The sequence below is a fragment of the Gorilla gorilla genome, chromosome 20, assembly GCF_029281585.2.
Source record: "Gorilla gorilla gorilla isolate KB3781 chromosome 20, NHGRI_mGorGor1-v2.1_pri, whole genome shotgun sequence".
Lineage (NCBI taxonomy): Eukaryota > Metazoa > Chordata > Mammalia > Primates > Hominidae > Gorilla > Gorilla gorilla.
In genome coordinates, this window is record NC_073244.2 from 21460326 (window position 1) to 21472991 (window position 12666).

Sequence of the window (12666 nt, forward strand, 5' to 3'; positions counted from 1 at the left end):
TTGAGGCCAGAAGTTCGAGACCAGCCTGGGCAACATAGCAAGACTTTGTCTCTACAGAAAATCTTAAGGAAAAAAGTAACAGGGCATGTACGTGCACACCTGTAGTCCCAGCTGCCCAGGAGGCTGAGGTGGAAGGATCGAATGAGCCCAGGAGTTTTAAGCTGCAGTGAGCTGTGATCGCTCCACTGCACTCCAGCCTGGGTGACAGATCAAGATCTTGTCTCCAAAAAAAGAAAAAACAAAATGTTTCAAAATGAACTGACGCAATGGTTGCATCACTGTGAATATATTGAAACCCACTGGATTGCACACTTTAGGTGGGTGAATTGTATAATACGTAAATTATATCTCATTTAAGCTGTTGCTATCGAACCAAGTTTGTTCTTCCTCTGTGCAGCAAGCCAATCAATGTAATGACAGATTTTGCAGAAGAGAAAGAGTTCATTCATGAGGCAATTAAGCGACGAGGTGGTAAAACAGGTCTCAAATTCTTCTCCCCAAAAATAGGGTTTGAGGGTACTTACGGGATAGAAAACGGGATGGTCTAAAGTACGGAGAAAGGTGACTGGCAGGTAGGGAAGGTGAGGTAATCAGGATTTCTGAGCAAGCATGGTTGAGCTACATGGCTTTAGATAGGACATTTGTGCAGAAAATAGCGTTTAGCATGATCTGAAGGTGGAGTTTACGGCCCTCTGATATCAGCTACCCACATAGGTGCAGATGAAGGGTCAGTGATCTCCACTGGCTTAAACTAAACAAGAGCTGCCTCCTACCTAGTTCCTGAAAAACAACTTTAAGCACCCATTACTATAGTGTCCCACAGACAAAAATGTTATCTGTAAGGAAGCCAGTGGGAGTTTAGTTATGCATTATTTGGCTACGTGACTTGCTAGTGGCACTTTTAAGATCAACTATAAGTAAGCAATTAAAAATAAGTAAGCAATTAAAAGCAAGGCAGATTAAGTCTGGAGGGCTTAATCAGGTTCACCTTTGGTTTCACTATTAACATAAGAAATAAAATGAAACAAAATGGCTGAAAAATAAAAAATAATAAGAGGAGGAGGAAGAGAGGAATCATCGTGATGCATCAGTTAAGGCAACTGGACTGGAACCTTTTAGGGGTTGTTTGTTTGTTTTTATATTTAAGACAGAGTCTTGCTCTGTCACCCAGGCTGGAGTGCAGAGGCACAATCTTAGCTCGCTGCAGCCTCAAACTCCTAGGCTGAAGCCAGCCTCCTACCTCAGCCTCCTGAGTAGCTAGGACTATAGGTATATGCCATCATTTTTATTATTATTATTTTTTTAGTGACAGGGTCTCACTATGCCCCGGCTGGTCTCAAACTCCTCACCTCAAGCGATCCTCCTGCCTTGGCCTCCCAAGGCGCTGGGACTACAGACGTGACCCACCACAACTCACCCCTTATAGAGTTGAATGCCAACTGTGCCAATTGCTGACCTTGGGCAGTCATTTCACCTCTATGAGCCTCAGTTTCTTCATCTGCAAAATGGGAGCAAAAATACTGATCTGTCTAGACTCTTGAAGACTCGATGAGATAATAAGTAAGTGAAGTCGGTGTTATCTACACAGTGGAAGGTGAGATGAATAAACTAGGCATAATGATGATGGTAATAACCAGATGGGCTGGCTATGGGATGGGGGTTGGGAGAGGTTGTGGCTGGGCTGGCACAGACATCTGACTCATTTAGACTCTCTGCCTAGGCCACCTTTGCCAGAGGGAGTCCCCTCAGCCTTGCGATCACTCATCCCATTGGCGTTGGCTCCATTTCCACACCACAGCTGTGTGCCAAGGGTGTGTCATGAGGTTTCTTGAGTGACAGAAAACTCACTGACAATAAAGGGCCAGGTGATTGTGCCACCCAATTCATAGACCAGGCCTCTCAGGAGAAACCCCGGGAGATTCCACACTGTCAGCCCCTTCTCCAAGATCAGTACGTGGGCCTGACTCCTCCTCGGTGCCCAACTCAGTATTAGCAACTAGGAGAGTAGTGAGATTGAACTTGGCCTTGAGGAACAGCTGCCTCTAGAGTCGGTAAGTGATTTGGTGGATATTAGCCTCTCTCTCTCTCTATCTCTCTCTCTCTCTCTCTCTCTCTCTCTCTCTCTCTCACACACACACACACACACACACATGCACATACACACACATGCTCCCTCTCCCTTCATGAATTAATGCTCTGGCCAGTTTTGGCAGAATGGAAGAAATTTCCATCCATCCCCTCTTTCTTTTCATCTGTTCATTTTTTTCTTATTTTGTTTACTCAGCAAATTCTCTCCAACACCACCTCTGTGCTCCCTGCCACACTGTTGGCTGTGATGGAGACAGAGATAATGAAGTCAGGCTTTCAGTCCTGAAAACTGAGCTGCCAGTTCAGCCATGAGAGTAAGAATCAAAAACACTGCTGTAATTCAAGTAGGAGCAAGCAGAGCTGTGAGAGTCCAGAGAAGGAAGAGGAAAATTCCAGGAGGTCAAGAGGGATCATAAAACCTACGTGGGTCGCCATTGCTGTTAAGCACCTAGAGCTCTCCCCAGAACTTTTGCGGATGGGAAAATCGAGTCTCAGAGAGGAGAGTGAGATGCTGAAGGTCACACAGCTGGGAAGGGACTGAGGCAGGATTTGGTTCTGGCTCCAGGGCTATGCTCCTTCCACTTCCTCCCTCACAATCTTTGGCTCCTCTTTCGTCACAGCACTTGCTGTGTGTGTGTGTGTGTGTGTGTGTGTGTGTGTGTGTGTGTGTGTGTGTGTGAGAGAGAGAGAGAGAGAGAGATATTCATTTTTGTCACAGACTAGAGCTACAGAAGGACAGAAGGTCAGGGAGCATGTCTGTCTTACTTAATGGATTCTAAGTGCATAACACATAATAGATACCCAGAAAATACTTGCTGGGTAGGTGGGTGGGTGGGTGGATGGCTGGATGGATGGATGGGTGGGTGGGTGGGTAGATGGATAAGTAAATAGATGGATGGATAGATGGAAGATAGAGATGATGGATGAAGGAATGGATAGAAGGAGGGCTAGATGGAGGGACAGTTGGAAGATAGAATAGATGGAGGGATGGAAGACAGAGAGAGATAATGGATGAATGGATGGATGGATGGATGGATGAATGAATGAGTGGCTGGATGGATAAGTGGATGGATAGATAGATGGATAGATGGATGGGTAGATATATGGGTTGATGGAAGAATGAATGGGTATATGGGATGACTGATTAATAGATGGGCAGACAGACGGATGAATAGATGTGTGAGTGGGTGGATGGATGGATGGATGAGTGGATATAGGTAAGTGGAAAGATAAATTGGTGGATGGGTTGATGAATAAAAGGATGGATGTTAAATTGGATTGATGGATGACTAGATAGATGTGCGGGTGGAAGGATGGGTGGATGGGATGACTGATTAATAGATAAGTAGATGGACAGATGAATAGATGGATGGGTGAGTGGGTGAATGGATGGATAGATGATGAATTAATGGATAGATGGTAGATGGATAGATGAATGAATTGATGGGTGACTGGATAAATAGATGGATAAAAACATAGATGAATGGATGGTTGATGGGGGAAGGCATAGCAGATATTATGCCACCAAAATTGTCAGAGAAGGATCTAGATAGAAAAAAAAAGCATTCCCGGCGGGGTTCAGTGGCTCACATCTATAATCCCAGCACTTTGGGAGGCCGAGGTGGGCAGATCACGAGGTCAGGAGATCAAGACCATCCTGGCTAACACAGTGAAACCACGTCTCTACTAAAAATACAATAAAATTAGCCAGGTGTGGTGGCGCGTACCTATAGTCCCAGCTACTCGGGAGGCTGAGGCAGGATCATCACTTGTACCCAGGAGGCAGAGGTTGCAGTGAGCCGAGATCATGCCACTGCACCCCAGGCAGCCTGGGTGACAGAGTGAGATTCTGTCTCAAAAAAAAAAAAAGCAGAAAGCATTCCCTACTGAGGAGAAAGTGTAGGAAAAGGCAAAGAGATGGGGAAATGCCAAGAGTATGACAAAAGTCTGTCTGTGCAGCCAGAGAAGAGAACAGGACTCAGAGATGAGAATGGAGAATGTGGACAGACATTCAGACTCAAGGAAGAGCAAGGGAGGTGGACTGACCCCTTCGTATTGGAGACCCAGTGAGATAATATCAAAGTTGCATTCCCCACTTCGATGACATTCTCCTTTTAAATGCTCTTCCAAGGCATCTCTTTGAGATGGCTTCCCCAGCCTGTCATCTCCTAGGTAGAAGAGGGAAACACATGGGTCACTTGCCCTGCTCCTCATTCCAGGGCTTTCAGGGGAAGTTCAGTCCACCACAAGCTGGTGAATGACCCACGGGAGACATAGGAAGTTTTTGGGGGCAGGGTGGGGGACATTGTGGGGTAGGCTCAGCAGTTCTGAAGAAGACATCCAGAAATGGAAGACATCATGAAATTGTCATTCTAGGGGTCATATATTACTACTTCATGGATTATCATCTATTGCCCAGATCTGTCCATGGACCAAATCCCCACCACTGGAGTGCTATTTGGTCTCAAAAATCCAGATACATAAGCCAGTTTGTCCCCTGAGCCCCTCGGCCTCCCTTTAGAGACCTTTAACCTATCTTCTCTTGACTCCAAGGATCAGGCAAGGGTGCTGAGAGCCGGGACTCACAACCAAAGGAGAAATGAGCAATCCGCGGTCTTTGGAAGAGGTAGGCTGGGTGCAGGTTGAGGGGAGGGTGATCATATGGGGAGAAGGAAGGTGAGGATCTTAATGTTTTGGAAAGAGTGGAGGGACTGAAAAAATCATGACCTGAACTCAGAGCTAGGAGGTACTTTGTAGTCAATCGAACAGCAAAAAAAGACTCAGAGATGGAACCGAAGTTGGGTTGGGTGGTGGGGGCAGTCAAACACAGCTACCTCTGTCTCCAAGATCAAGTTCTTCTCAACACATTAAAGATTCTGAGAAGTCCTGCAATAAACAATTTCATGTTGATTTTTTAAAAGATAAAGTTCTTACCACTGTGGTGCTCCGTACCCTGCTTCTGTTCTGGAAAGAACTGTTGACCCCCATATTCTTCTTCCTCAGACGGGATCTCAGTATCAGCTTCAGAAACTCTAAGACCTCTGCAAGTGAGGAGGTAATAGAGGAATGCTCAGAACACTCTTGGGGAGGATGAGGAGACTTGCAAACCCACAAAATACGACAACTGGAAGGGATCTTCAAAATCACACACACACTCATTGTCTATATTTGGAAACTGAGGCTCAGATGGGAGCAGTGACCTCCCCCAAGTTCATACCAAGCTAGAACAGAGCTGGACCCCAGGTTGGGTTGCTGTATCTGGGAACTAAAAATAAAGGACACCCAATTCAATTTGAATTTCACATCAACAACAAATAATTATGTAGTATAAGAATATCCCATGCAATATTTGGGATATACTTATACTAAAAAGGTACTTGGTTTTTATTTGAAATTTAAGTGTACCTGAGCATCTTCTATTATACCTGGCAACCCTAAGCCCAAGCCTCTCTTGTTTTGTTTGTTCGTTTTTGAGACAGGGTCTCACTTATTGCCCAGGCTGGAGTGCAGTGACAAGATCATAGTTCACTGCCGCCTCAACTTCCCAGGCGCAAGCAATCCTCCCACTTCAGCCTCCAAAGTAGCTGGGACCACAGGTGCACAGCAGCACACCCAGCTATGTTTTTCATTTTTTGTAGAGACAGAGTCTCACTATGTTGCCCAGGCTGGTCTCGAACTCTTGGGCTCAAGCAATCCTCCCACCTCGGCCTCCCAAAGTGCTGGGATCACAGGCATGAGCCACCACACCCAGCCTGCATGCCTCTTTTGACTACATCTGCTTCTCCTCGAACCTCTCCATGCTGATTTCTGTCCTCTCTTGGCCCAGGAGAAATATGATATGTCAGGTGCCCGCCTGGCCCTAACACTGTGTGTCACGAAAGCCCGGGAAGGTTCCGAAGAAGACATGGATGCTCTGGAACACATGTTTCGGCAGCTGAGATTCGAAAGCACCATGAAAAGAGACCCCACTGCCCAGGTATTGGGGTGCCTGCTCCGGGCCTGTTTGGGGGAAAGATACTAGGTTGGATGTGTGGGCTATGGGGACCCAGCTGAGTCTGGTTCTTCCTCTCGCTCCAGCAATTCCAGGAAGAGCTGGAAAAATTCCAGCAGACCATCGATTCCCGGGAAGATCCCGTCAGTTGTGCCTTCGTGGTACTCATGGCTCACGGGAGGGAAGGCTTCCTCAAGGGAGAAGATGGGGAGATGGTCAAGCTGGAGAATCTCTTCGAGGCCCTGAACAACAAGAACTGCCAGGCCCTGCGAGCTAAGCCCAAGGTGTACATCATACAGGCCTGTCGAGGAGGTGGGGACAGATCCAAGAGCACAGAGTCTCTGGTTTGTTGTTTCTGTTTTGTTTTTTGAGACAGGACCCAGGCTGGAATGCAGTGGCGCAATCTCAACTCACTGCAATCTCCATCTCCCAGGCTCCAACCGTCCTCCTGCCTCAGCCTCCTGAGTAGCTGAGACTACAGGCTCCCGCCACTCTGTCAGGCTAATTTTTGTAGACAGGGTCTGATTATGTTGCCCAGGCTGGTCTCAAACTCCTGAGCTCAAGCAATCCTCCTGCCTCAGCCTCCCACCATGCCCAACCAAGTCTGTGTTTTTATCCAAGCCAGTCCCAGATCCAAAGCCCCAGCTGAAGCCAGGCACCATGGCTCATGCCTGTAATTCCAGTACTTTGGGAGGCCCAGGCGGGAAGATTTTTTGAGGCCAGGAGTTCAAGACTAGCTTCTGAGCAATGTAACAAGAACCCAGCTCTATGAAAAATATTAAAGATTAGCCAAGGGCATGGTGGCATGGGCCTGTGGTCCTAGCTACTCAGGAGGCTGAGGTAGGAGGATCACTTGAGCCCAGGAGTTAAGAGGCTGCAGTGAGCTATGATTACACTATTGCACTCCAGCCTGGGCAACAAAGCAAGCCCCTGTCTCTAAAAAGTTAAATTAAATTAAAAAGCCCCACTGCACATGGCATACCACAAAACCATCCTTTTTTTTTTTTTTTTTTTTTTTTTTGAGACGGAGTCTTGCTCTGTCACCCAGGCTGGAGTGCGATGGCACGATCTTGGCTCACTGCAACCTCCACCTCCCAGGTTCAAGCAATTCTTCTGCCTCAGCCTCCCAAGTAGCTGGGATTACAGGTGCACGCCACCATGCCAGGCTAATTTTTGTATTTTTAGTAGAGATGGGATTTGACCATGTTGGTCAGGCTGGTCTCAAACTCCTGACCTCAGGCGATCTGCCCTCCTCAGCCTCCCAAAGTGCTGGGATTACAGGTGTGAGCCACCATGCCCAGCCCTTACCTTTCTTTTTAAGAGGCGACATCTCGCCCTGTCTCCCAGGCTAGAGTGTAGTGGTGCAATCATGGCTCACTGCAGCCTCAAACTCCCAGGTTCAAGTGATCCTCCTGCTTCAGCCCCCCAAAACGCTGGGAGTACAGGTGTGAGCCACCCTGCCCTGCCCCTTTCCTTACCTTTCTCTCTGACTTTGCCTCCTCCTCTTCTTATTGTTTCAGAACAAAGGGACCCCGGTGAAACAGTAGGTGGAGATGAGATTGTGATGGTCATCAAAGACAGCCCGCAAACCATCCCAACATACACAGATGCCCTGCACGTTTACTCCACGGTAGAGGGTATGAGCTCCCAGCTGGCCCAGGGATCCCTCTGCTCTTCCCCCTCTCCTGCCACTCCCAACTCCTGAACCTCTCCTCCAGGACCCACGCCCTTCCAGGATCCCCTCTACCTACCCTCTGAAGCTCCCCCGAACCCACCTCTCTGGAATTCCCAGGATACATCGCCTACCGACATGATCAGAAAGGCTCATGCTTTATCCAGACCCTGGTGGATGTGTTCACGAAGAGGAAAGGACATATCTTGGAGCTTCTGACAGAGGTGAGTTGACACAAGGTAGCTGGGACCACCGCCCAGGCCAAAAAGGGTGCAGGTGGAGGGGGCTGAGCCTCCTCCTAACCCCTCTCCATTTCCCTCAGCTCCAAATCCAACCCAGATCTCAATACAGAAACTAAGAAGCCCACTTTCCAACAACTTTCCCAAATGCAGGGACTCTTAAAAGCCACAGTATGGGAGATAAATTTCTATAAACAAACCCCCCTTGGATATAAACAATGTTTAGGCAAACTGTTTTCTTTTAATGTTTATATGTTTTTATTGCAAATTATTTTAAAAAATGCCCAGCCAAGAGTTCCATACAAACTATGGTATAGGAGGAGGCCATAAAGGTCTCTCATCTTAGGACAAGAATATCCACCTGCCCCGTTCCCTAACCCTCCCCCCAATAAGTCCATGACACTGACTCCTCCAAGCTCACCACACCTGTTGCTGCAGGTGACCCGGCGGATGGCAGAAACAGAGCTGGTTCAGGAAGGAAAAGCAAGGAAAACGAACCCTGAAATCCAAAGCACCCTGCGGAAACGGCTGTATCTGCAGTAGAAGTAGAAAGACCGGGAGGAGCTTTCCTTCCAGCATTCTTTCTGTCTCACAGAAATTTAGAGGCAGCTCTTACCTCTCCCCAAGATCTTCTCTTCCCAAGCCTAATGGCACCCAGTTTCTTTTTCATCACACCCTTCATGCAGGTCCTTCTGTCCTTCTTAGAGCAAGCCAGCCAAAACTTAGCACAAGGCATGGTGGCAACATTAACATCACCTCCCTCAGGCTGGACTTTCTATCTTTATTAACGCAACCTAAGAGACCTAAGACTGCATTCACTTATCCCACTTTCTGTTCCTGTGGTCTTCTTTCTCCAGTGAAGCAGAAACTGGATAAAGCTCAAGATTTTCCATAGACAAACCAAAGCCCACTCAACCCCTCCTACCCCAATCCAACCTCTGCTGGCTCCTGCATCTCACTTGGAAGTAAAACCTCCTCCTGAGGCCAATGCATTCCCAACTTTCAGTTCTTTCCTTTACCCTGGAGAGTTAGTAAGGTAAGAACCATTCTTTCTCTCCAAAACCACTCATCCTTGGCTGGCAAGTTGGTGTCCTAACTCCGTTCTCTTCCTAGCTCATGGCCTCTCTAGATAATAAAGTTGTCTCCTCCTTTCTGGATCTCTTCCTCCTAACACCCCTCCCCTGAAACCCTGGACTCTGCCCTCTCTCCAAGAAAATCCATCTATTCAACTATTCTTGCATTCAATTATTCTAAATGAGAGCGTGTTGGAGCTATGGCAAATTCCCTGTTGTCACCTTGCTATTTTGCAGACAACATAATATTTAACCTCTCATAACCAGAGAGGTTAAATAATTTGTCAAATGCAATACAGTAAGACAGAGGCAAGGACAAGGTTTGACTTCCAGCCCAGCCAGCCTCTTTTCCACAGCCTGCTAAATCTTGATCCATCTGAAAACTTTTCTAATTAGTGAAGATGCCTAATAAAAATTTTCCCTACCTCCAAGGTAGGAGCTTTCTGGAAGTTTCTAGAAATTTTCAATAACCACCAGCCAAGGTTACCTCCAGGTAACCTTGCAGCACCAGGCTGGAAGTCAGATCGGCTTCACTGTCTTCCAACTCTACAGCCTGTATCTCTCCACCCCCAGCTTTGACCTACGGGCACATCCAGCATCACCAAAAACTCAGGGCTTTTCTTTCCGGTTACTCCTCCAAGTGTTCCCTGGTATCCTCAACCTCAGATCCCAGGTTCAGATTTCTGCAGTTAATCTATGACCCCTCTCTTCTTGCATCCTTCATATGCCACCAGACACCATGCCCAGTCCAGCCTGATTTTGAAACAACTTTCATGCCGGTCTTCTCTTCCCTCACATGTTACTGTCCAGGCTCAAGTCCTCAGCTTCTCATATCTGCATCTTTGCAACCAACTTCCTCCCTTGCCTCTCTGCTTTTCCATCCCAATTTTCATGTGTCCTCCATACCATCTATAACAGTGATCTCCCTGGAACACTCAAGAAGACACAACATACCCTATTATTTAAAGACCAGGGGACTGGACAGTGGCTCACACCTGTATTCCCAACTTTGAGAGTCTGAAGCGGGAGGATCACTTGAGGCCAGGAGTTAAGAGACCAGCCTGGGCAACACAGCAAGACCCCGTCTCTACAAAAAAAATTAATTAACTGGGTATGGTGGTACATGCCTGTAGTCCCAGCTACTCAGGAGGCTGAGGTGGGAGGATGACTTGAGCCCAGGAGTTTGAGGCTGCAAGGAGCTATGATCATGCCACTGCATCCCAGCTCTAGGTGAGACAGTGAGATCCGGTCTCCAAAATCAATCAATCAATCAAATAAAGACCAAAGTCAAACCGCACATCAGGATCTCTCACACCCTTCCGATTTTGCCATCTACCAGCACTTAGCTAAACTCATCTCCCGTCTCTTCCACCACGAATTCACTCTTTCAACAAGGCTAATGTCCTCTTACTCACCCTTGCCTCTAAGCCTTTGCTATCACCATTTCCCCCAAGCTGGAGGGCCCTCCCTCTCCCTTTACCCCTCTTCCACTAAATCCCACCCTTACTTTTTCCAGAAAGCCATTTCCTCTCTTTTTTCTGATTGATCCTTCCCTCTCACCCAGGATTAGATGCTGGAAATGACCACTTCTGGAGGGCAGGGAACAAGCCCTTAATCTGCATGAGTGTTCAATAAACAGTTGTCAAACTTTGAAAGAAAGTGTTGAAATCTTTGTTCTGTGCTGAAACCGTGAGGCTGATACGAAAGGAGTTATGGATTTAATTACTTTTTTCCCAGTGGCTGGCTTCCTCCCAGGTGTGTCTATCATGAATGGAGAATCAGGAGCTTCAGCCTGTGTCTTCTTCCCTTTTTTTCTTTAAGAGATGAGATCTTGCTCTGCCACCCAGGCTGGAGTACAGTGGCGCCATCATAGCTCACTGCACCCTCGACCTCCTGGGCTCAAGCAATCCTCCCACCTCAGCCTCTCATGTAGCTGGGACTACAGGTGTGCACCACCACACCTGGCTAATTTTCTCATTTTTTTGTAGAGATTGGGTCTCGCTATGTTGCTGAGGCTGGTCTCACAGTCCTGGTCTCAAGCAGTCCTCTTGCCTTGGCCTCCCAAAGTGCTGAGATTACAGATGTGACCCACCACACCGAGCTCCTGTCTCTTTCACAAAAACAGACGTGTTGGGAATTTGTAAAGTTACAGGCCACACTTTCATGCTGAATGGCTATCTTTTACATAATTGTTCCATCTCCAGAATGTTTCCAAGGAAGTATGCAGACAGAGAAATGTCACTTTTCAGAACTATAAGGGACATTGGAGGTGGGCTAGTTACAGCATCAAAGACATTTAGCAAGTGTGCCACCTCTCTCTAGCCTGGTGCCCGTGGCAGACATGACTAATCAATCACACCTATTTTTCCTAATGAACCCAAGTGTAACCTCAAAGCCTTTCTCCTCTGAGCACTTGGGAAGCTGACACCTGTCTACTGGCATAAGTACATCATTCCTGATCCATTTGAACCTCCACCTTAGGAAGTAAATTGTCTATGGTCATTTTATGTGGTACACCCAGGAATCTAGCCATGGCAGTAACCGGGGTTTTATCCATGGAGATGGAAAACCAAGTGGCCAACACAGGGGTGGGTTCGAAGGGCCAAGAGATCTGGGGTGATGCATGCACTGAGTTCTATACACTTACTTACATGCCAACCTGCGGTCCAAACACCCAATGATTCTGGGAGTCTCCAAACATGAGGGTCAGAAAACTGTGTCTCACTCACCAGATCCAGTCTGCAGTTTGTTTTTATCAACAAAGATTTGCTGGCACACAGGCATGTTTATTCACTTACATACTGGCTACGGCTGCCTTCAACCTACAATGGTAGAGTTGAGTAGTTAGAACAGACAGCATATGGCCCACAAAGCTGAAACTATTTACTATTTGGCCCCTTACAGAGAAGGTTTGACAACCCCTATCCTAATATCTTTCCAAAAATTCCAATTTTGCTATCAATACTAATTTTGATGTCAATGAGGTATCACCTCACACCTGTTGGGATGGCTATTATCAAAAAGATAGGAGATAAGCATTGGTGAGGGTGTGGAGAAAAGGGAACCTTTGTTGGTGGAAAATAGAATGGTGCAGCCATTGTGGAAAACACTATGGAGATTCCTAAAGAAATTAAAAACAGGCCGGGCATGGTGGCTCACACCTGTAATCCCAGCACTTAGGGAGGCTGAGGCGGGTGGATCACTTTAGGGTGGGAGTTCAAGACCAGCCTGGCCAACATGGTGAAACCCCGTCTCTACTAAAAATACAAAAAATTAGCCGGGCATGGTGGCGGGCACCTGTAGTCTCAGCTACTTGGGAGGCTGAGGCAGGAGAATGGCATGAACCCTGGAGGCAGAGCTTGCAGTGAGCCGAGATCGCGCCACTGCACTCCAGCCTGGGCGACAGAGCAAGACTCCATCTCAAAAAAAAAAAAAAAGAAGAAGAAGAAGAAGAAGAAGAAAATAAAGAAAAAGGAAATTAAAAACAGACCTACAAAATAATCAAGTAATCCCACTCCTAGGTATATATGCAAAATAAAGGAAATCAATATATCAAAGAGATATCTGCACTGCCATGTTAATTGTAGCACTATTCACAATAGC

General features: G+C 47.0%; 1 protein-coding gene across 3 annotated transcripts; it reads left to right on the forward strand.

The window, feature by feature from the left end:
• Positions 1–1870: 1870 nt before the first annotated feature.
• CASP14 (caspase 14) lies at positions 1871–10718 on the forward strand. 3 transcript variants are annotated; one of them, XM_004060189.3, is made up of 7 exons: positions 1871–2051; positions 4642–4714; positions 5915–6064; positions 6166–6391; positions 7600–7716; positions 7872–7975; positions 8429–10718. In XM_004060189.3, exons 2-7 carry the CDS (start codon positions 4688–4690, stop codon positions 8531–8533), a joined length of 729 nt encoding a protein of 242 aa, XP_004060237.1. In that variant the 5' UTR covers positions 1871–2051; positions 4642–4687; the 3' UTR covers positions 8534–10718. The 3 variants fall into 3 exon arrangements, with proteins under 3 accessions (XP_004060237.1, XP_055227991.1, XP_055227992.1); XM_055372016.2 differs by having other exon boundaries at positions 7798–7975; positions 8429–8536; XM_055372017.2 differs by lacking the exon at positions 1871–2051 and adding an exon at positions 5092–5143 and having other exon boundaries at positions 4650–4714; positions 8429–9247.
• The last annotated feature ends 1948 nt before the right edge of the window (positions 10719–12666 follow it).

Excerpts from the sequence above, each read along its gene's own strand:
- CASP14 (XM_004060189.3), top strand. The coding sequence starts at position 4,688 with ATGAGCAATCCGCGGTCTTTGGAAGAG. Across the intron at positions 6,065-6,165 it reads AAAGAGACCCCACTGCCCAG|CAATTCCAGGAAGAGCTGGA; the intron begins GTATTGGGGTGC and ends CTCTCGCTCCAG. Across the intron at positions 7,976-8,428 it reads TCTTGGAGCTTCTGACAGAG|GTGACCCGGCGGATGGCAGA; the intron begins GTGAGTTGACAC and ends CTGTTGCTGCAG.